The 21,532-nt window shown below is 39.8% G+C and overlaps 2 protein-coding genes across 6 annotated transcripts in view; both read left to right on the top strand.

Moving 5' to 3' along the window:
* The window catches only part of LOC103470558 (rabphilin-3A), a 25,704-nt gene extending 12,699 nt beyond the window's left edge, over positions 1-13,005 (top strand). For 2 of the 3 annotated variants that reach the window (XM_008419098.2, XM_008419097.2), the window contains 18 exons: positions 512-594; positions 715-726; positions 2,310-2,435; positions 2,612-2,741; positions 2,938-3,021; positions 3,136-3,304; positions 3,383-3,427; positions 5,755-5,937; positions 7,480-7,650; positions 8,627-8,706; positions 8,847-8,921; positions 9,348-9,457; positions 9,545-9,671; positions 9,772-9,828; positions 9,947-10,101; positions 10,210-10,291; positions 10,411-10,507; positions 10,874-13,005. In XM_008419098.2, the coding sequence (XP_008417320.1) occupies positions 521-594; positions 715-726; positions 2,310-2,435; positions 2,612-2,741; positions 2,938-3,021; positions 3,136-3,304; positions 3,383-3,427; positions 5,755-5,937; positions 7,480-7,650; positions 8,627-8,706; positions 8,847-8,921; positions 9,348-9,457; positions 9,545-9,671; positions 9,772-9,828; positions 9,947-10,101; positions 10,210-10,291; positions 10,411-10,507; positions 10,874-11,004 (1,908 nt within the window). In that variant the 5' untranslated portion in view covers positions 512-520 and the 3' untranslated portion in view covers positions 11,005-13,005. The remainder of the gene's footprint in view (positions 1-511; positions 595-714; positions 727-2,309; positions 2,436-2,611; positions 2,742-2,937; positions 3,022-3,135; positions 3,305-3,382; positions 3,428-5,754; positions 5,938-7,479; positions 7,651-8,626; positions 8,707-8,846; positions 8,922-9,347; positions 9,458-9,544; positions 9,672-9,771; positions 9,829-9,946; positions 10,102-10,209; positions 10,292-10,410; positions 10,508-10,873) is intronic. The other variant, XM_008419099.2, reaches the window with a different exon arrangement.
* Positions 13,006-13,130: 125 nt separating this feature from the next.
* Positions 13,131-21,532, top strand: part of LOC103470556 (group 3 secretory phospholipase A2-like) — a 10,192-nt gene continuing 1,790 nt past the window's right edge. The window contains exons 1-4 of one of the 3 annotated variants that reach the window (XM_008419096.2): positions 13,131-14,123; positions 15,617-15,749; positions 16,339-16,473; positions 18,435-19,393. In XM_008419096.2, the coding sequence (XP_008417318.1) occupies positions 13,592-14,123; positions 15,617-15,749; positions 16,339-16,473; positions 18,435-19,393 (1,759 nt within the window). In that variant the 5' untranslated portion in view covers positions 13,131-13,591. The remainder of the gene's footprint in view (positions 14,124-15,616; positions 15,750-16,338; positions 16,474-18,434; positions 19,394-21,532) is intronic. The other 2 variants (XM_008419095.2, XM_008419094.2) reach the window with 2 other exon arrangements.

Raw genomic sequence — 21,532 nt, 5'->3', positions numbered from 1 at the left:
CATCTCCCCTCCGTGTTTTGGCTCAAGATCTGTATTTCTGAGGAATTAATTTGTTTAAACCAGCTTGGCAGGATGAGATGGTACTAATTAGACAGTGAATTTGGCAGTGGAATTGGGCATGTGCTCCCACTGAAAGCTGCAATGTCTCTCGTTCTTCATGTGCAAATTTACAGACAACAAGCAGACTTTTTTTTTCCCCCTGAAAGCAGCACTTGATTTGAAGTTTTTTTGTTGTTGTTGATTTCAGTAGTTATCTGCTGTGGTCGTCATGTGCTGCCTTTTATGACTCCATCGCCGTTGCCTCTGGAGCGCTGACATTGAGTAAAAAGGGCTGTTTTTATGAGAAAGCATTGAGACGATAGTTAACCAAAAACTAAAAAAAGAATAAAAGAATAAAAAGGTCTTGAGGAGAGTATTGTTTTAATTTCAAATAGTCGTTTTACATCTTCTTCATGAGATCAGTTCTGAATGCAGAACCCATTTATCTTTTTTCACCCCCTCCTCTCTGCAGTCGAGCAGCATGACCGACACAGTAATGAGCGGCGGTTCGGGTCGCTGGGTGTCCAACGACCGGCAGAGGAGCATGCGTCCGAGGTGATCCTACTTTTCACAATATTTACGCCTCTGTGCATCCTCTGAGTGGCCACATCATGTTTAACCGTGTCATGCTTTGTTTCACCTGCATCTGTTTCTGCCGTGTGGTGTGTGGCACAGTGATAAAGAGCAGTAAGTAGTCCGGTTTTTCTATGTGCATTGCACGTTTCCATTGTGTGTGTGTGTGTGTGCTTTTATAAAGCAGCTATTTTTAAATATTTCCTGTCAGGGATTGATTTATAAATAGAGCACCCTCTACGCTTACTGAAACTCCTGGTCAAGATGCGTTACATTATAGAATAAATTATCCTTTTATGGAAGTTTTGTCTTAATAAAAGCTAAAGTATATTCAGTGAGCAAAATCTCCACAATAAGATAATTAGTTGTTGAAAAATCAACTAATTTACATTTTGAAGTTTGTCAGTCTGTCTCACAGCATATAGCATTACGAATCTGGGACTTTATAACAAAGTGGTAAACTATGTATGTTTATGTCCAGAGTTGAGCTTGATTAATTTCATTTCTTCATTTATTACATTTTGTTTTGTCTTGACTCTTTATGTGCGTTTCTTGTGCTTTTATATCTGTTCCTAGACCTTTGTAATTCCCTTTGTGTGAAACTCGACTGTATGAAAAGGCTTCTATTCAAAAGGTTTAATTGATTGTGATTGTAATTCATGTTTTTGTTTCATTTATCTTACATTATGGTAATTCCATTTATACCTGTGTCAGTAAATCTTTAGATTATGCTCTGATTGCCCAACATGCATCTGCTGGGCTTCTGTCCTGCTCTTCTAGGTCACACCTTTACCGATTGCTTCTCAGCTCCACGGAGCATTCAGGGTCTGAGTTTGAATTTTAGAGTGCTGCATTATGATGCAGCATTGTATATTCCCAAATTTTGTCCAAGGTCAAGTCACCACCTTGACCCTGCTCAGCATCTGGTCTGTTGTTGCCCTCAAAGCGTTATAGCCTGTGGGCTCACTGGACTTCAAGAAGCAGCTGAGAAATCATCTGCTTTGACAGGCATTTGGGTAGCACTGTATCTTTTATTTTATTTTAGCTTTTTAGTTTAATTTTAAGTTTATTTTCATTTCTATATTTGTGTCATTTCAGCTATTTTGCTATAAAGCATAATGTCGGGGGGGGGGGGGGTTATCTTGAAAGGCTTATTGTAAATAAATGTTTTCATTTTACTTTCATTACATTGTTCATATTCCCTTGGGTATAAATAATAATAAATAATAACTAAGAGGTCAATCAGTGACCCATTTCTCTTAACCACTTGTCAAAATGGGAAAGACCACGGAACATGTCGCACCACTAAGACAAGTGTGTGTGGTAATATTCAGATTCAAGGAGGTGTTTCCAAGAAAATAGTAAACCGTCTTGAGAACTTGGTCAAAGTGTTCCCTGTATGTATGCTCCAAAACTGTGAAGTGTTACAGGAGGAGACTCTATGCTGTACTTTTACTAAAAGAGGATATTAACAACAGTTATTTAAGTTAACCAATGTGGGATTTTCCCCACTCAAGAAGTGTACTGGCATTATAGGTTTGATTTCAAAAACTATTTCAGTGTGAGTTTCTGTTCAGGGTTTTTATACACCAATACCAGAGGTGTGTGTAAGTGTGGAGGTTGCTTTGAAAAATGTGTGATTTGAACTGTAAAAACCTTAAGCTGAAGTAAACTTTAGATTTTTATGTGGCTAATAGGGGGAATTGGACGATGCAGTCTGGCTCTGGTCCTGGTCCAGACCTAACAGATGAGGAGAAGGAGATTATAAACAACGTGATTGCCCGCGCTGAGAAAATGGAGGCCATGGAGCAGGAGAGAATTGGGTGAGAATTGCCAAAACATGCATTTAGCGTTTTTCTTTTTTGTGCTTGTGTTTTTCTTTTAGTTGGGTGCAAAGTTGAATAAAGCCTCAAAATGAGACGAACGAGTCGCATAATTGTAAACCCGGAATAATTACCAGCGGCATTGTGAGTCAGACTTAGCTGTGTTGATGCTGCAGGCGCCTGATAAACCGCCTGGATGACATGAAGAAGACGGTGTGTGGGGATGGTGTTTCTCGCTGCCTGCTGTGTGGGGAGCAGCTGGGCTCACCTGGGGTCAGCTCTGTCGTGTGTGAGGACTGCAAAAAGGTAGCAATTGTAAAAACATAACTGAACCATCAGCTCCTCTCCTGAAATGTTCCGAAGATGAAAAAAAATTGCCTAAGCTTTGCAGTCTTTAAAAATGCATTCTTAGCGTCCAGTGAGCCTACAGGCTGTAACCTGAAAAAAAAAAAAAAAAAAAAAAACAGAGTAGCTGTCATCAATGTTCCCTTCTTATGTGCAGAACATGTGCACAAAATGTGGCACTCAGTGTGGCAGTCGAACTCGCCCTGTGTGGCTGTGCAAGATCTGCAGAGAACAGCGAGAGGTGAGAGCTGGTCGACAGAAAATAACAAACCAAAAAAAAAAAGAAACACACTGTTGGGAGTCCAATGATGCATTGATTATTTTCCCCTGAGTTTTAACAACAAGGTCTCCTCAGGTATGGAAGAGGTCCGGCGCCTGGTTCTTCAAAGGCTTTCCGAAGCAGTTCCTGCCGTCGCCCATGCCGCTGTCTAAACCGAAGGAAATGGCTCCTCATGAGGCAGCAGAGCCCCAGAAACCGACAGTGTCTGAGCCCAGGGAGGCAGCAGCTCAACCCAAACCACCAGGTACAAGCCCCTTCAGGGAGCACCTTGATTATCAAAAGATCACTTATGAGAAATGCGGGTTTTTTTAAAATCTTTTAGGTTCCCATCAGAGTCAAGGTTCAGCCTCTGAGGAGCAAGTTTCAGGCAAGTGTTTTCTTCTTTTTGTGATACTTATATAAGGCTCATATACATGCATACTTATATAGGGATAACTTTACATGTTATCTCTATTTACATAAAAAAGCAAAGACCTCTTATCACCATCTGGCTAAAATGCTCAGATTCTGCTTAAGTCCCCACCTATGAAAGAGTCATCGTCGGCTCTGATTGATCGACTGATTGGTCAAATGTCGTGGCACTGCTTATTTTATGTTGGAGTGTGAGGAATTATCAAACAGAGAGATAAAATACAAATAATCTTCATAGTCAGAGAGTTTTTAGAAACCTCTGATGAGTAATCCATGACTTTCTGTTTCCATGGGGCTTAAACCTGCTGTGGCACAGAAGTCCATCTGTTCTACAGACACAAGGTTGGATTAGGTCTTATATTTATCTTGCCACCACACATTGGCAAGTGGGTTCAATAGGAGAGAAAAATCTCTAAAAATTGTAGTTTTTCCTTAAATAGCCTAAAGAAAACCTATGGGGTTTTCTTTAGGCTTTCTTTTGCTTACGCTGTTAAGCAAAGAGAGCATGAGAAATTGAACTGGGACTGTACAATGTATTCACAACAGGGGCGTCAACAATTTTATTATTTTCGACTTTGGTAAAAAAAAAATAAAAGAATAAAAAATTCTTCTTCCTCTGCTAAGTCCTCCGGTTAAAATATGAGCTTTCCTAGATTTTTCAGTATATGCTTATGCTGCTGGAGAGAATATTAAACTGATGGAAAATGTTGTGATTGTGCCACATTTGCACAGAATATTTGTCATTATCCTGGTGTTGGGCTGGAAACTGAAGTGAGGTCACCCTCATAATATAACAACTATTATTTGGCAGCTGGAAATCCCCCTTTTTCTACCTGTTTGACTTTACTGAACACACTGTTATTGTATTACAGCTCTTTTTTTTTAAAGAATGGTCTGACCTTTCTGAGTCGCATAGATTTTGAACTAAATATCAGAAAATGTAGTTAGGATTCAATAAAAAACAATGTAGTTCTCCAGTCTAGCACTCAGTGGAAAGTTGTGCATTAAAAACCAACTTCAGTTTCATAATCCACCTGCTCTCTCAAGACAAAATGTCTCACAATACTTAAAATGTGCACAACAATATCCACTCCCACATAACTGCACATGCAAATAAGGAATATAAAACTCAAACTTGTGAGGGCGTCAGAAACTTGCTCTGAAGTTTGATTCCCTGGGCGATGAGCCATATCGCCCCCATCAAAAACCACCTGCCACCACTTCTAGATCTTCAGTTTCCTCAAACAGATGTGTCATTTTGCAATTGTAATGAACTTCAAGGTGACTGAAATGCAGCATTGTGTTAAACTAAACAACAACATATAGTGTTAAAAAGTGAAATGAAAGTATGCTTGCTGGGTTTCACTCAAAAAGGTAAAAAAAAAAAAAAAAAAAAAAGAAAACGGCTGCACAGCTTGCCACTTTTATTTTAAGATGTGCTGAGTCATTGCCAGATCTCATACATTCTGAGAGAAAACACACACACACACACGCACACACACACACACCCCCACGCACGCGCACACACGCACACACACATACACACACACGTACAGAGGCACAAGCGAAGTATTTCTCTGATGCTGCCTGAAACAGAGAAATTTGTTTAAACAATATTATTGTACACGACCTGTTTAAACCCGTAACCTATAATGTTAAGTGCCTATCAACCAAAATAAATCACCAATCCAATTTCCTAACAACAGCATCCTCAGTGCATTACAAACCAAAAGAGACCAACACAAGGAGTCACGCCTTTTTTTATTATCGAGTTTCAAATGGCACATGTTTCTTTTTGCTTTCTTTAATGCACCATCTCTATAGTGCAGTTGGTTCTACCATTTCACCCCATCTCACAGTGCTCTGTTTCCAATAGTCCAACCTTTTTTCTGATTCCCAAAGGTGGCAGGGCCACCCACTGTTGATGTCGACAGGGATGAAGTCTTTCAATTAGCCGGTCAGGAGTTGCATGCTGGGATATGGAGCAAGCCTCCGTGTGATGCTGCCCTTACGGGTCAAACAGCTTAATTTCAGTCTCAGTGGGATCTACCTGTGTTGTGTGATATACAGCAGAAAGAAGAGGGATTGTCTCGCAGGCTGCTTGCTGCCCCTGTGTGTTGTTGTGTATGTAGGTCATCCCCTTTGCAACGTAAACCCTGCGGCATTGAAATCTCCGGGAAGACGTGGCAGTTTTACAGATTGCGCTGCAGCACAGGGATGAGGTGGGGTGATTTTGCATTTTTGGGAGTCTTTCTGTTTTCACTTTTACACACTTACTTCTAGGTGCGCAGATGCAGGCCCGCGCTGGTTACCCACCTGTGGCCCCCAAACCAGCTATGCGTATGGCTGCAGGGGGGGTTGCCCCTGAAGAGGCAGGTCAGGTAACTCCGGTAATGATGAAGAAGATGGTTCCGGTGCACAGCTCCAGGGTGCAACCTGCTGCTTCAGCCGCAATGTCCCAGCAGGGTGAGGAACAAAGTGTTTATCTATAGAGTTGCAAGAGAATGTATTTCTTAGAATTTGTTCTGCATTTTGTTGTGTAATACCCAAAGAGAAAAATGTTTTAAATTGTGATTATATGTGAGCGATTGACAAAACTCTCCCAATTGGCAGGGGATTAAGTTGAGGAGAATCTCAAAGTAGGGTTAGGTTATTACAATATTTGCAAACCTTTTGAATGTATAACTGTGAACCTACCAAGACTTGGTCATCTACCTAAACTGACAAGAGAGGCAATAAAAGCTTTATTAGGAGAAGCAGACAAAAGACCCATGTGGCTACAGCTGCTGAACCCATAAATCTGCTCTTCATAGAAGAACAGCAAGACGAAAAGTGATTGTTGAAAGCAAGTTATATGAAGTCTTTCTGACGTACAAGCCAACTGTTGCAGGAAACTAACGCTGCACATTACCCTGAATATAGTATCTTTGGGATATACGTAGGGCTGCACAATATTGCTGAAAAATCTATCACGACATCAGGGTTTTGTATCAGTCAATATCAATAATTGTTGATAACATTTTTTTTATTTAAATATGCAAAATACTGGAAAGCTGGTGAAGTAGCCTCTTCTGTTTTATCAACAGTTTCCTTTCAAGCTGTTCTACTCGTTTTCCACACTGCTGTCTTTTATTTTTAAGCAGTTATAAGCCACGGTGGCTCAACAGGCTGTTGCTCGGTAACCAAAGAGCGAATGAGTTAGTTGATGCCACGAACAAGAGAGGCTAAGCAGCTAAAGCCTTTCCTCTGCGTACGTAAATCCCCCCAGAATGCTGTCTGTATGGGCGGTGACATGAAATTAAAGCTTAATCACAATATTTTGTGGTATTATTATGACAACAATAAAGGTGACAATAATAGCTATTTATCACTTTTTTTGGTAACTGAGTAATCACAGCCCCACAAACAGAGACAGTCTTAGGACTCCAGGCACACAGAGAAGTGTGATTTATATCACTGGAATGTGTACAATAACTGCATTTAATCATATTTTCAAATGTATTGACTTTTATTGATACACCATTATTAAACAAATAAACAAAACAAATAGCAAAAATAACAATCCTGACAATAAAACATCATTAATTGGATTTTATTGTGACAATGACAAATTAAAATCTTATCATGAGAAGAAATTTATCACGATAAATAATACATGATATGATAAATGCCCACCTTTAGCTTTCCAGTTCTCAATTGGAGTTCAGAAAAATGACTAAGCATTCTTTCAGATGTGCTTTCTGTTGATATTGATCACCTGTCTATGACTATATACATTGTTATTGATTTGCTATTGAGCAGAGAGGCATACGCCGAGCCCTAGCATCATGCTATGGGGACAGCATTGACAGGGAAGCTGGTAGGAACTGATGCGGAGACGGTTTGACTTGAATTCAGGGCAAACCTGAAGTTTGTGTTTGTAACCTGCCAAACTGTGGGGGTTTTGAATACTTTTGCAACGTGCCAGTCGCTGACTTGCTTTAGCTGTGGTGTCATTTCCCTTAATAGGTCCTGTAGCAGGAGATGTAGGTGGTTACGCCTCGGAGCAGAGAGCACCTCCTGCTGCTGTAAGAGAGGACAGGAGGCAGCCGGCTGCCTACAGCGCGCCCCCTCCACGACAACAGCCTCCCCCGGCTGATGATGATGAGGAGGCCAATGACTACGACTCTGATGAAGCCAGTGAGTGCACCATCTGCGCCTCGTTTTGTACAGCGTGGTGGCAGATGTGTTCAGTTTAGGTTCATTTTCTGTACAGATGACATGTGGGCTTTGCTACAGGTGAATAGGAAATGGTTTTATTTATTTATTTTTTTATTTTTTTACTGTAGCTATAAAGAAGATGTCGTGTGCTGATCTTCTTTTGCTGGCATTATTTCCCTGTTCATTGTGAACATCTGTCTTTAAATAATACATCTGCTTTTCCTCCTAGTGAACAAATGGGAAATCCCAACACAATATGTCGTCACGAAATCAAAGAACTAAAGCCAAGGAGAATAATAACAACAACTAAATCAGCAATGATTCATAAATTATTCAGATATTTTCCATAAGCTCTATTTTAAGGAAAGAGAACGGTGCTAAGCCATCAATGGTTTTAGCCCGAAGCCATGAAAAGACTCCATTCTCTCTCTCAGGGGAGTTCTGTTTAATTTATTTTTATTTAGGTCCAGGTCTTTGGAACTGTGCAAATAATTTTGAATTCAACAGGGCTATCGGGTTATAAATCCCCTGGAGGTGGATCCTTTCCCTGGTGTAAAGAGGGAAGATGGCAGAAATAGCAATATTTTTATGGACCTAATCTCTGAGGAGACGGGATGGTTTGAATAGTTGGGTCCCGGGGTAATGACAGTTTTCTGCAGTTCTCGTAAATATTGGACATAGAAATGTTTTGGTTAAAAAAGCTCAATAAAAGTAATACACATGATTTGGAGTAACAAAAAGATGAATTTGCTGGTATTACATCAATCTAATATGCTCATTTCTCACAGTTACGTTCTTTTCTAACAGAGTTTTAACAAATATATTACTAAAAAGTTAGTTAATCACGTTGGGTTTTTGCCTGAGTCTTCGATGAGTCGGTCACTTGGTACCAACAATATCATTTGGATCACTATTAAATTTGTTTGATGCTATGTGCAGTCTGGGTCTCTTTCAGCAACTCTGGGCTCTCTTGAGTTTGGCCTCCTCTACGATCAGGAAAGCAACAGCCTCCAATGTAGCATCCTCAAAGCAAAGGTAACGTTGGCCTCGTTCTCATGCACAAAGGGACAATTTCAGTCAAGTGGTTTATGCTGAAAAGCTCCTGAATGGCACTTTAGCTTAATTGCTCTCTACGATTTGTGATCTGGTGAGCGTAATGCTTCGTTTCTCCTCAGGGCCTGAAGCCCATGGACTCCAATGGGCTCGCAGATCCTTATGTGAAGCTTCATCTGCTTCCTGGGGCTAGTAAGGTAAACGCATCAACTCGAGGCTTTCCTAGACATTCAAGGGCCCTATAAATCCTGGGAAGTCTGGAAAAGTCTGGAATTTGATTGAAGTATTCTCTTCCGACCCTTCCACTTTTGTACAAGTATCTACAGTTTAGCATTAAGCTTTTAAAGTTTTAAACAACTGGTCATTTAAGTAGAGAAATATAGAATTTTATCGAGAAAAGTCCTGTTTTTCTTTTAAAATTTAGAACCTTAATTTCCTGTTGTTCCTTAATTACACTAAATAAGGGCGGATTTTAGACCTTTTTGCTCTGACAGGACCTATCTATGGTAGCTCAAGCCTGACACCTTGTGGTGGTTTGGGTGTAACAAAACTAAACCTGCAATCTAGATAATCGCTTCGAGAAAGTGTTAATTGCTTTTCTCAATCTACCTGCCATCCGTCAGTCCAACAAGCTACGTACGAAGACCCTGAGAAACACCCGCAACCCCATGTGGAATGAAACGCTCACCTACCACGGCCTGACCGACGAAGACATGCAACGTAAAACCCTCAGGTGAATTTCTGCTCCCACACAGACTCACTTGGACCAGGCGAACAGCAACCTTCTGCGTTAATTTACACGCTTCATCGATTTTTCCAGGCTCTCTGTCTGCGATGAAGACAAGTTTGGGCACAATGAGTTTATTGGCGAGACCCGGGTAGCGCTGAAGAAGCTGAAGTTGAATCAGAAGAAGAACTTCAACGTCTGCCTAGAGAGGGTTGTGCCTGTGAGTTGAACCAAATCTTAAAAGGAAAAAAAAGCTAACGATTTTCTCTGCTTGTTTGAATCTTTTATCTGGCCTGTCATGATCTTGTTTTTCGACACAGACGAAGAGAACTGCGACTGCCGGAGGAGCAAGAGGGATTGCGCTCTATGAAGATGAGGCAAGGATTGTTCCGAAGCATGTCTAAACGTGACCGAATCCCTCAGGAGTTTATACAGATGTTAATATTCAGTCCTGCTCAACTATGTTCCCCCCACGTCTCCCATGCTGTGTCTCAGCCAGGGAAGGAGGGCACGGATGCAGAGGAGCGAGGTCGTATTCTGATGTCCCTCATGTACAGCACCCAGCTGAATCGCCTCATCGTGGGGGTTGTACGTTGCGTTCACTTGGCTGCCATGGATGCTAATGGATACTCTGATCCATATGTCAAAATGTAGGTTGAGGCGGTGAAAAAAAAAAATGTATATATATTTCTGCACTCTAATTAAATGACTCCAGTAAAGGTATAAATTACTTTGTACACTATGTGTGTAATTTGCAGATGCCTGAAACCTGACATGGGGAAAAAGGGCAAGTGCAAAACACAAATCAAGAAGAGGACTTTAAACCCAGAGTTTAACGAGGTTAGAAAGCAAGAAAATTAAACGATCTTTTTCATCAAGTGAGTCAATTCATGCCCGTTTGTAAAATCTAAAGAACTTTTTTTTTTTTTTTTTTTTTTTACGTCTGGATGGTATTTTAGGAATTCAGCTTCGACATCAAACACAGTGAACTGGCCAAGAAGACATTAGACATCTCTGTGTGGGATTATGACATTGGGAAGTCCAACGATTACATAGGTGAATATCTGATCTACCTTGAGGGAAAAGTATTCCTACCCACCTGAATTTCTGTACATTTTTCCTTGTTACAACCACCAGCTTTAACTGTGGCTTTTCCCAGTTTTTGCAAATCTCTATTAAGTGTTCTGCACTGATACTCGGCATTTAGCTTCATTTTCCTTGTATGTCACAAGTACGCACTCCTTTGTCTCAGACTCCTTCACACAGTAAAATCCAAATGAAATACATGGAAGTTTGTGGTTGTAGCATGGTAAAATGTTAAGGAAAAGTTTGAGGGATATGAACACTTTTGCAATGCTCTACACATCACTGCTGTGGTGCAGTAAAAGCTGTAATTCCTCACCTGCCTCTCCTCTCTAACAGGCGGCTGTCAGCTGGGCATCACCGCCAAAGGGGAGAGGCTGAAGCACTGGTACGAGTGTTTGAAGAACAAGGACAAGAGGATCGAGCGCTGGCACACCTTACTGAACGAGAACCACATCGTCAGCGATTAACCATACATACAGCATGGGCTCGCACCTAATCAGTTTGCATTCATGTCTTGTTGCACTTTTACAAATGTAGTTTTATTTTTTTTTGTTGTTGTTTTGTTTCCATATAGATTTTAATATAAGCAAACACGCAGGCACTGTTTCTTCCTTCTCCCGTATAATCCCCTATTTTTATAGTAGCAGTTTGGTCACCGATACACAATTTGCTTCTGGCACAAATCACATTGTGTAAATGAATCCGAAGTTTCAGTAACGCGACCCAAAGGAACTGTTATGAAAAAATGCTGCAACAACAACAACATAAAAAAGGCCTTCAGAAATGCTTCGTAGTGGCACATTCTTCATTGAAGTAAATGGAGCGTGAATTGCACTGGAACAGATCGGGAAAAGCAATATGTTATGGCATCAGAACCATCGCCTAAGCCCGCGAAGGTTTTCAAACAAGGCCCACAACTCAAATTCATGGTGTAATTGCCATGTGAAACATATAGAGCTCTATAAGCATGCCAGGCCACAGCTGCACCTTAAAATAACTCGGCTGTATGGACATATTGTATATTTCCACAAAGAAATGTTTACATAATGATACATTGCTCAGGATAGGATAGACATCTGATACAACAGATGATTCATACGTGAGTGAACCATGAGCTAGAAAAATCTGTAATGAGTTACTGTTAATTTGTGGTTTAAAAAAAAAAAATATATATATATATATATTCTAGCACACTTATATAGTTTGACAGGAGTTTTTCTGTAGTGTTATTCAAGACGTGTGTGCTATTTTACGTTTGTAGGGCGTAATAACTATGTGTTAAGAGAAACCGGGGAAAGCGATCCAAGATTTTGATCTTTCATTTAGTTTCTTTGGGGGGGAAAAAAAAAAAAGAAGAGAAAACGAATAGAATCATGTCCTGCTACCTCTGCTCGTTCAAAGCTCGCGGTTCACTCTGACGCCTCAGAGGGTTTTTTTACTGCACTGTTTACATTGAATACACACGATCAAGTCTGCTACATGTTTACAGAAGAGAGAAGACGGAGCAAGTCATGTCTAAAGTATGTGCAGTCTATACCTGCATGCACTGTGCTTGTGACTCTCATGTGCCTGGGGCATTCTTAGCCCGCTTTTACCCCGAACATGCCCCCCCGCCCCCCTCCTCCCTGTCTCGCTCTCTTCCACACCCTGATTATCCCAAGGCTTAAGTGAGTGTTTGTTCACTAATTAAAGCAAATCAAGGAAAGCACACCTTACACAGTGGAATGACCTCTATTTATACAGTAAATTGTCTGCAAGTTATTCCAGTGTGACAGCAAAGACAAAAAAAAGAAAAATTCTATGCATGGAAATGTCTTGTGATTCAAGATGTAAATATATATATATAGATAGATCACTATCTGTCTATATATACATTTACACTTTGTTATAAATAACTGCTATTGTACCTTCATTAATGTTTACAGTTTTCACCATGACATTCCTACTGATGTGGAGGCCATACGCTGCATGACTATGATTACTATGGTTCAATCTGGATGAACCGGTTCGAGAGTACACACAGGATTGACAGAAAGTCAACTGAGCACGTCGACATAAGATGTCTGCGAGTAGCAGATTGATCTTAGCGTTTAACCGAGAGATCTTGTACATGCGCATTCGAAGCTTACCAGTGTCTTGTTTTCTCAGTAAAGAGCAATGCCCACATGTGGCAATGACCTAGTTCTACACTGTGCTACATCAACAACTGTGATCATGATGAGGTGATCATCAATCGCTTGTAAAAACAAAATCGACAAAAAAAAACAACAACAAATAAAAGGCTTCTCTCTGAGCTAAAGTTATAGCCGCCTCCTACCTGATTCTGACAGTTCTGTGGAATGTTCCTCAATCTCTGTATTTGTACATAGATAGTGCATGAAGTTGAAATCTGTATGTTTGCTAATAACTTTGCATGGAAAGGTTTTGCAGAAAGTTTACACAGACAAATAAAACCTTAAGAAAATGTATATATGTTCTTTTTCTGATTATTATTATTATTTGCATCTATTCTCTGCAAAGAATAGATGCATCAATTCGCAGCAGTTACTGTAATATAATTATGGTTGTACGTTAAAAAGATTACTTGGATGCTACATAAGTAAATACATTTTCATCACAGTTGGTGTGGCCAAATTATGAAGCAGTTATCGTCAATGTAATGCATAACGTTTCAGTGAGTGTTGTAACAACACCGTTTTATTTGCCATCTTACATATTTAGAGTTTCCATCTAGTTGAGTTCATTCCAAACTCACAGCAATGCAATCTTAGCGTCCTGATACAATTTTGGTCCCCATTTAACTTAAAAGCAAATCATGTTACGCTGTGTCCCAGTAATAGGACGCAAACAAAAATAGCCCCATCTAGAGGCCTCGCACACGATTTTATATTTCACGGGACTGTGATCAGGTGAGTGTCAAATTTCTCAAAATCCACGAACCAATAAGAACACATTTCAATCCCTGAGTTATATCAGAGTCATAAGTATTTGCTAAAAAAAAAAAAAAAGAAAAAAAAATCCCTCCTCAATGTCTCAGTCATTACAAAAGAATGTATGCATGCAGACATTAAAGGACTTGCTCGCCCACACATTGGGATGGAAAGCGGATGGTTCCTTCGAGCTGTTTTCGTCTTACCATGGCTCGGTTTCTCCAAGACACAACACACACCTGGACCAGGTGTGTCCTGCCTCCGATCGAGTCCAGCCGACGGACACACGCTTCTCACCTTTCTGCGCCACGGCGCCAACGGTGCGCGCTTCTTGTATCTCACCAAATGGTCTGATGACCTGCGGCTGGCAGGCTGCGAAATCTATTCAAATCCAGATGTTGCCGCAGGATATCGGGCCTTTTGCGACAGGAATGAGGCCTGGGATCAAGAACTTGTCAAAAAGTTTAACATCAGTCTGTTGCTGTTCCCGGACGCTCCGTGCGCACTCGTACGTTCCGTGGTTCCCACACCGGAGCTCACCGGGGGGAGAAGGACTGATGAGACAGAGAGGAAAACCCGGAGCAAACGATCCTGGATATTCCCAGGCACGTTGTGGTGTGGCACTGGAAGCAAAGCGGCAGGATACGAACAATTGGGTGAGGATGTTGAATTTATTGATGCATTTAATCTTGGGTTGGGGTTTTTTTTTATTAGCTTTTTCTGGTTTTATTTCTCAGATAGTCTACATTAAGTTTGTTTGTTTTACATTGTTTGTTTGAGATATTACAGCTTTGTCTTCTGGCTCTGGTCTGCTCTTGTTCTCCCAGAACCAGAACTAAACACGGAGAAGCAGCATTCAGCTTTTATGCGCCACAAATCTGGAACAAACTTTCAGAAAACTGCAAAACAGCCGAAACATTTGAGTTCCTATAAATCTGCACTGAAACCCCAGCTGTTTAGAGTTACTTTTGAAACATAAACATGAAGCATTAATCAACAATCTGATGTGCAAAATGTAATATTGTTGACTGTGTGTTCTATGATTTTGAATTGTTCTGTTTTTAGCATATAGTACGCTTCAGCTTGTTGCTGAAACGTACTATACAAATAAAATTTGAGTGATTGATGGACTGATAGCCTACAGCTACATGTGTTCTGGGAGAATGGAAAAAATCTGGGAAGATTTTCCATTTATTTCATATGACTGCAATGAAATGAGGGAAAAGAGTGCAAGGAAGCAGCACAGCTATTCTCCCCTTACATTTTTTTTTATATTTTGTCACATTACAAAGGTAAATGGAAATTGAATACAGGGCAGTCCCAGCACCAAGACAATAAATAACGGCAAAAGACTTTATTCTGGGGTAGAGGTTCACCTTAAGGCATCTGGCCCAGTCAAAGTCCAGATATGTGCAAAATTGGTAATCTGTGGCAGCACTTGAAAATGAATGTCCACTGTTTCTCCATGTGCATTCTTACTGAGCATGAGCTGATTTGCAAATACAAAAAGTAAAAAATTGACAAAATACACATTTTCTAGAGTCGCAGTTGTAATAAATAAGACCACCAGGTGCTGATAAGAAGTTCTGATACAGAGGGTCTGAATACAAATGGACACCATCCATCCATCCATCCATCCATCCATCCATCCATCCATCCATCCATCCATCCATCCATCCATCCATCCATCCATCCCCATCCATCCATCCATCCATCCATCCATCCATCCATCCATCCATCCATCCATCCATCCATCCATCCATCCATCCATCCATCCATCCATCCATCCATCCATCCATCTTTTAATAAAAGTTTTTAATCCTTAGACAAAAGGATGGGGGAAAAATATGCACCAGGTAACATCTATCCTTTTCATGTCCCAATGTGACAAAATTTGAAAAGGGCGTATGAGTATTTTGCAAGTCATGGTAGATGTTCCTATGTTTTAAAAGAGAAATCAAATATACATTATTGATGCATTTACCTCTGTGATATTTTTCTGTTCACCTTAGACATGTTGGGTTTATTTGAAAACCGCTGCCTCTCACCTCAAAATAAATTTTAATTAAAATCACGTTAACTGAGCTTAAATCTTGAATTTTCTTCATGCAAACACCCTTTGACATCAAGGTCCTGCTCTCATTCGCAGGCATGTTCGAGAGAGCAGATAAGTGTTGCCGTGAACATGACCACTGCTCAGACATCATCCCAGCTTTCAGAGTGAATTATGGAGTCTTCAACCCCAATTTCTTCACAGTCTCACACTGCGAGTGTGACCAAAGGTGAGACTCCGAATGCACCACTTAAAGTGAGTTCTGGATTTCATACATGTGTGCCTTCCGGGAAAACTCCTGCAAGCAGTAAATTACATCCCCTCATACTGCTCTGGCAGCACCTAGGGATGCTTTGAGGCGACATTTTGGAAGTTTTATGGTTTTACATCCTCATATTTCATTCAAAAATTTGAAACACGCTTAAGAAAATCTGGAGATGTTTTTTTTTATTATCAATTTAACTTCATGGCAACTAGTCTTCCAGGCAAAGTGTTTCTTTCAAGAGTGAACATGTTTTCTATAATGTTAGTCATTCAATGGGCATTCCTTTCTTTCTGTCCATTCCCCTGTTTTTTTTTTTTTTTGCAGTGATGGAGAATCCTGTTTTATTCTGAGATCACATCTAATTTTGACATCTGCACCACATCATTCCTCTACGTTTTTTCATATCAGTTTTCAAGATAGCAGATTATTATTCAGCTCAAGCAAATGCACAATCTCAGAAAGAGAATAAAACAAGGCAGCAGTACGGGGGCTCTTACACGGTATTTGAGCGACTGAATATTTTCTTAACCTATGCCTGCTCTCCGTTTGTCAGGTTTCGACAGTGCCTCCTGGGCATGAATGACAGCATTTCAAGTATGGTGGGCTACAGCTTCTTCAACATCCTGAAGGTTCCCTGCTTTGAGCTGAAGCAGCTGAAGCACTGCACACAGATGTACTGGTGGGGGATGTAAGCGAGGCAGACACACTGACGCTGTTGCTTGGACTGCATACTTATAGGCAGAACATTTGTTTTTAAGGAAAACAGGACTTTCCTTTATGGAGATGTTGAACTAAGCCACATTTTTCTCTCGAACTTGCTAAATAAACTCTAAATAAACAGATTTGAACTAAGGTTTTGCTCTGTAGGCATATCTTGGTCTCAAGGAGAGTAAAAAAATTAGAAATGTTTAACAGTCAAAGAAATAATGGTCAGAAAATGAACTCTTAAGCCTGAACAATTTATTTTTAGAATATAAAACAAAAATTAAAATTACATGGATTTCTAAAAATAATTTTGCATCTTAATTGGTACATCAGGTGTTGGCTTTTAGGTGTCATGTATTAATAATGTTTTTATGTTTTACTAACAGTATGACACAGCACTATATAGCATTTCCCCAAATCTACTACAATAAACAACCCGAATTAATTTTTTTTCTCTTTCTTTTTTCTTTTTTTTTCAGTAATAATAAAGGACAAAGATCAAATCTTTACAATGAGATGGATGGTTGCAATTTCTTGGAAGCAATGTTCTATACTGTGGAACAAAATATCAAGCAAGTAATTTCAAAAAGTACATTGATATCAGAAAAGGAACACACTGGACCATTTTGAGATACATCTTGTAGCATTACTGTTATTCAGTTGAGGAAACTCTTGGGGTGAAAATCTTCCTTATTGCCCTTTAATATCAAAACACTGCGGGGTTCTATAATATTATCTGTCAGAGGCATTAGGAGGCACCACAGATGACCTAAAGAGCCACAGAACTGTAGTTTAGACAGAGAGTCTCTTTCCAGTTTGTGCAGTAGACATTTAAGTCATTACTGCCTGAGTTGTGGGTGCATTATCCTATGTTCCTCTGATGGTACTACCTTTCTTTCTCATATCAAGAGGAACAGTAGAGACTTGTCTAATGTGTGGGTGTATATTGTATAATGTTGGGTGGATTTCTACCCTTTCTGTTACTGATATGTGAAATAACAACAGAAGCTCCTCCACCAGAGGGCAGAAGAAACGTGGGTGTCAAAAATGCCTCATTTGTGTTGCAGTATGGTGGGTCTTTCTCCACACCCAGAGGTTATTAGTCCTCGAAGCAGCCAGCCCAGGTTTACTGCCTGCTGTTGCTATCTGTCTTCCTCCCTTCTCTCTTGAATATATCCTGTCTAAAAACAGCAAATAAAGACCACTAGAGCCGAAATTTGCACAGCAATCAGTCACTTTCAGAAATTGCACAGTATCCTTTATACATCCCTGACCAGTGATTGTAAGCTGTATATTTTGATGCGATTTTAATGTTAAGCTGCACTGCTGCTGCCATAAGTTTGTATTTTAACCTTAGTTAAGCTTTTAGTTTATTTTTAGTTCATGTTGTCCCATGCCTCTGTTTGTAGCACCATTGTCCTGAAGACTGTTGTTTTGTTCCTCTGTATGCAGGGTATATTTCTGAAATTAAATCTGGTGTGATTTGACTAGACTTACAAAAATATATTTGAAAAACAAGTACATTTGGCATTATTGGGATGAAAAAGTGGATTTATCCACCAAAGTGGTTCTATCTCTAAATTAGTGCTGTTGCTTCTTTATTTATTTCTTTTTTTATCTGTCTAATTGAAGTGAAACAGCTAATCTAGAACAAATGCCAAATCAGCTCTGCACTAAGATCAAGTACAGATTCACTTAAGAACTAACTCTTGTAAAGCAGTGGAACTGTTTAATTTGGGAAAACTTTGAAAATAATCAAGAATTTGAGTACCTGTACAGCTTTACCACATTTACATGAATTACTGTACCTTTAAATTAGTCAATTGGTAATAAATATTTTTCTTTGTAATTGAATATTACCAAAAATCCTAATTCATGTTTTTTGTAATTTTCATGCAGTCTTTTATTTCATGGCTTAACTCTGTGCATGTTTTCTCTCCGTAGGTGCAAAAAGGCCAGTGAGGCTCCTTATGCCGTCTTCAAAAGCCCCCAACCTTACAACAGCTCTGATGTTATAGGCAAACATGTTCACACAGACAGCAAGAATTTAACAAGCAGTAAAGAGCAGCATTTATCTGAGAGGCCTGCGTCTAACCCTCAGAGGAAGGCATCGCATTCTAAACATAGATGTGCCCTCAGAGACCCACCTAGAGGAGATACGTTTCACCGCAGAAGGACAAAGGGGAATGGATGCAAAAGGCAAGAAAAGTTCTCTGGAGAAGGACCTTCACTCAAACCCAAAACAGTCAAGAAGGTACATATTTCTACAAGGAAAAGAGGCGACAAAATGAAGAAAAGGAAAAAGGACTTTTATGGTCGTGCACAGAAAAGCAACATTCCACCAGCCATCCCTACAACTACCTCAACACAAATATCACCTAAAGCGATACCTTTGCATTTTCCAGCGTTAACAAGGAGGCAAAATTTTCAGGAAGACTCGAAAAAAGTCAAAGGAGTAACCAAACAAGCAAAAGGTAAAAAGAAAGCCCCAAAGCACAGTAAATGCTGTGGATCCAGCATGTCTGTGAGTGGGGACATTCCTCGACTGCACTGTAAAATCTGTGTAAAACAAACAGCAACTCCCACAACGACCGTTACACCGACAAATACATATGCAGGGGGATTGCCAGTCAATCATAAGAGAACACGTTTGAAATATAAAGCAGGAACACCCAGCCAGGAAACTCTAGCAACTGTTTGGAGTGCAGCTACGGTTGCAACCCCCATTACACGAGAACAAAAGATGATGGCCTCTCTTCATAAAAAGGACAAACCACAAAAGCAGTTGGATTTCCATGTATTATGGAAGCAGGCAGGTCAGCAGCCCTTGGGTCATACTACCACCAAAAGGATCCGTGCAGAGAACGTTCTGGTAAAAAACGATGAGAAGCGTAATATGACAGGTGAGTGAATGTGGTTGCCTTTGAAGCAAAAGGATGGCCTGCTCACATGCAGCACTTAGACCAACATCAGCTTCTGCTTCTCTTTGTGGTGAACATAAATATTGTTCAATTCTTATTTCTTTTCGGGAGCTTTTTGCACAATCTTCTTACTAAATCCCCAAATGACTCCTAAAATGCCATTTGACGGCTTGGCTTATAACAGTCTAGGAAATTCAAATGAACTAGTTCATCTGTGAATATTTCATGTCAGATTCGGTTGTGACATTACTATTTTATAACTTCTGTTTTGACGTTTTCTTGTCTCTATGGTAGGCATATGGCTTATAAGGAATTTTCAGTGAATAATGAGATGACAGTTTCAGCTTTTTACTGGCAAATACTCATTTTTGGTTGTTTGGCAGAATGAAAACTACAACTAATATTTATTTCAAATGTTTTACTTTTAAAAATTACTTTCATTCTGACAAACAAGCCTTGTTGGAATGCAAATTCCAATTTATGTGTTCCTTGAGCAAGAACCTCTAGAGTGGCGGTTCTCAACGTGGGCGGCACCGCCCCCCTGGGGGCGTTCAGAGAACGGCAGGGGGAGCTGGCGGACATTTTTACAAAAGGGGGGCGCTGGGATTGCTTTGGAGGGCGTTTGGTCGAAGAAGGTAAACTTTACACCTTATATGAACAACAGTACCAGTTTAGACTTTGAGCAACTTGGTAAAATTGTATTATGTAACATTAAATCATGCTTGGCTGCAACTGCATCGATGGCAGCTGCTCTTTTATTCAGTGTTTGTTAGCTTCTGTAAACGTTTTGGCGCAGCTCCTCTCCTGCTACTAGTAGCTTCACTGCATCAGTTCAGCGTTACACCGGCTGATGACGTTGCTGTGATTCACTTTGTCTGGTATTTTTGTACATATGTTTTGGCAGTTCTGTGATCATGTCAAAGCAGCAACTTATATTAAAAAGTGTTTTATTTCCGTTTGAAGGCTGCCCGCTTCCATGGAAGGATAACAGAAAATTGCTCTTATAAACATGTAATTACTAAAATCAAGACTTTGTATCCCTCTGAAAAATGAACCCATTTAAATAAAAAAAACCTCCATGGGTGATACCAAGATAGAGAGCGTTCATTTTATAGCGTTAACACCGGTGCTGTAAGTGGTCCGGTCTGAAACGAGTGTGATAGAACAACATACCACAGCACTTTTAAATTTCAATAATCAGAACGCAGAAATTGTTTCCGTTGTTTTAAAAGGTTTATGTCAGTCTGCCTTTTCCCCATCGATACGTTTCCTGAACACTGCACACCATCGGGTGTTAAAAAAACAAAACAAAAAAAAAATATGACACACACATTGCGCAAAACTCTGAAACAGGAGAAGCGGGACATAAAACGGAGCAACGAACTAGATGTGAATTATGGCATAAAAACAGAGAATCCGACGCTGAACAGTTAAAAATCAACGCATGATGTGAAACACATGACGATTAGGCGGCGCAGCAGCTGACGAGTGAAGATGACTGATGGTGAGCGTCAATAAATGATCAAATAAATCTAGCAACAGGAAAGAAACTAAAGTGGACATAGCAATAAACCAAGAGAGGATAATACTAATCAAAGGAAACTAAATGGAAATGAATGAAGAACAAAATGCAAGAATAAACTAAGAAACTAAATACAAAGGAATAAACTGGTATGGCAAGACCTTTCGAGCAATAATTAATACAGAGGACTGTATGGCAAGAATAAACAGTCACTATTTCCAGATAAAAGGTAAAATAATATTGTTGAAATGTCATGGGTTTGTTGAGACCATATCTAGTACTGAGAATAAATATATCTTTCAGACCATAACAGTAAAGAACTTATCACTTATTTATGTTTTTAATAAGATTTGATATATTTATTTCTTCAACATTATTTTTCATGTCAGTGTTAATGTCATGAGGCTGATGACTCCATGACACTTTCAAATTGACTCATTAGGATTTGATTAAGAACCAGATTTGTTCTTTGTAATTTCTGTCCAGTAAAACTATTAATCTATAAATCAATAGACAGGTCTATATAAAGACATAATCCATGTTTCTGTCTCATATTTGTATGGCATTAAAAGGATCTGGAACTTTTGTTTTTCCACTGA

This window comes from Poecilia reticulata, linkage group LG9 (genome assembly GCF_000633615.1).
Source record: "Poecilia reticulata strain Guanapo linkage group LG9, Guppy_female_1.0+MT, whole genome shotgun sequence".
Taxonomy (NCBI): Eukaryota; Metazoa; Chordata; class Actinopteri; order Cyprinodontiformes; family Poeciliidae; genus Poecilia; species Poecilia reticulata.
Note: the sequence above shows the minus strand (reverse complement) of the source record. Positions and strands in the feature narration are given on the sequence as shown.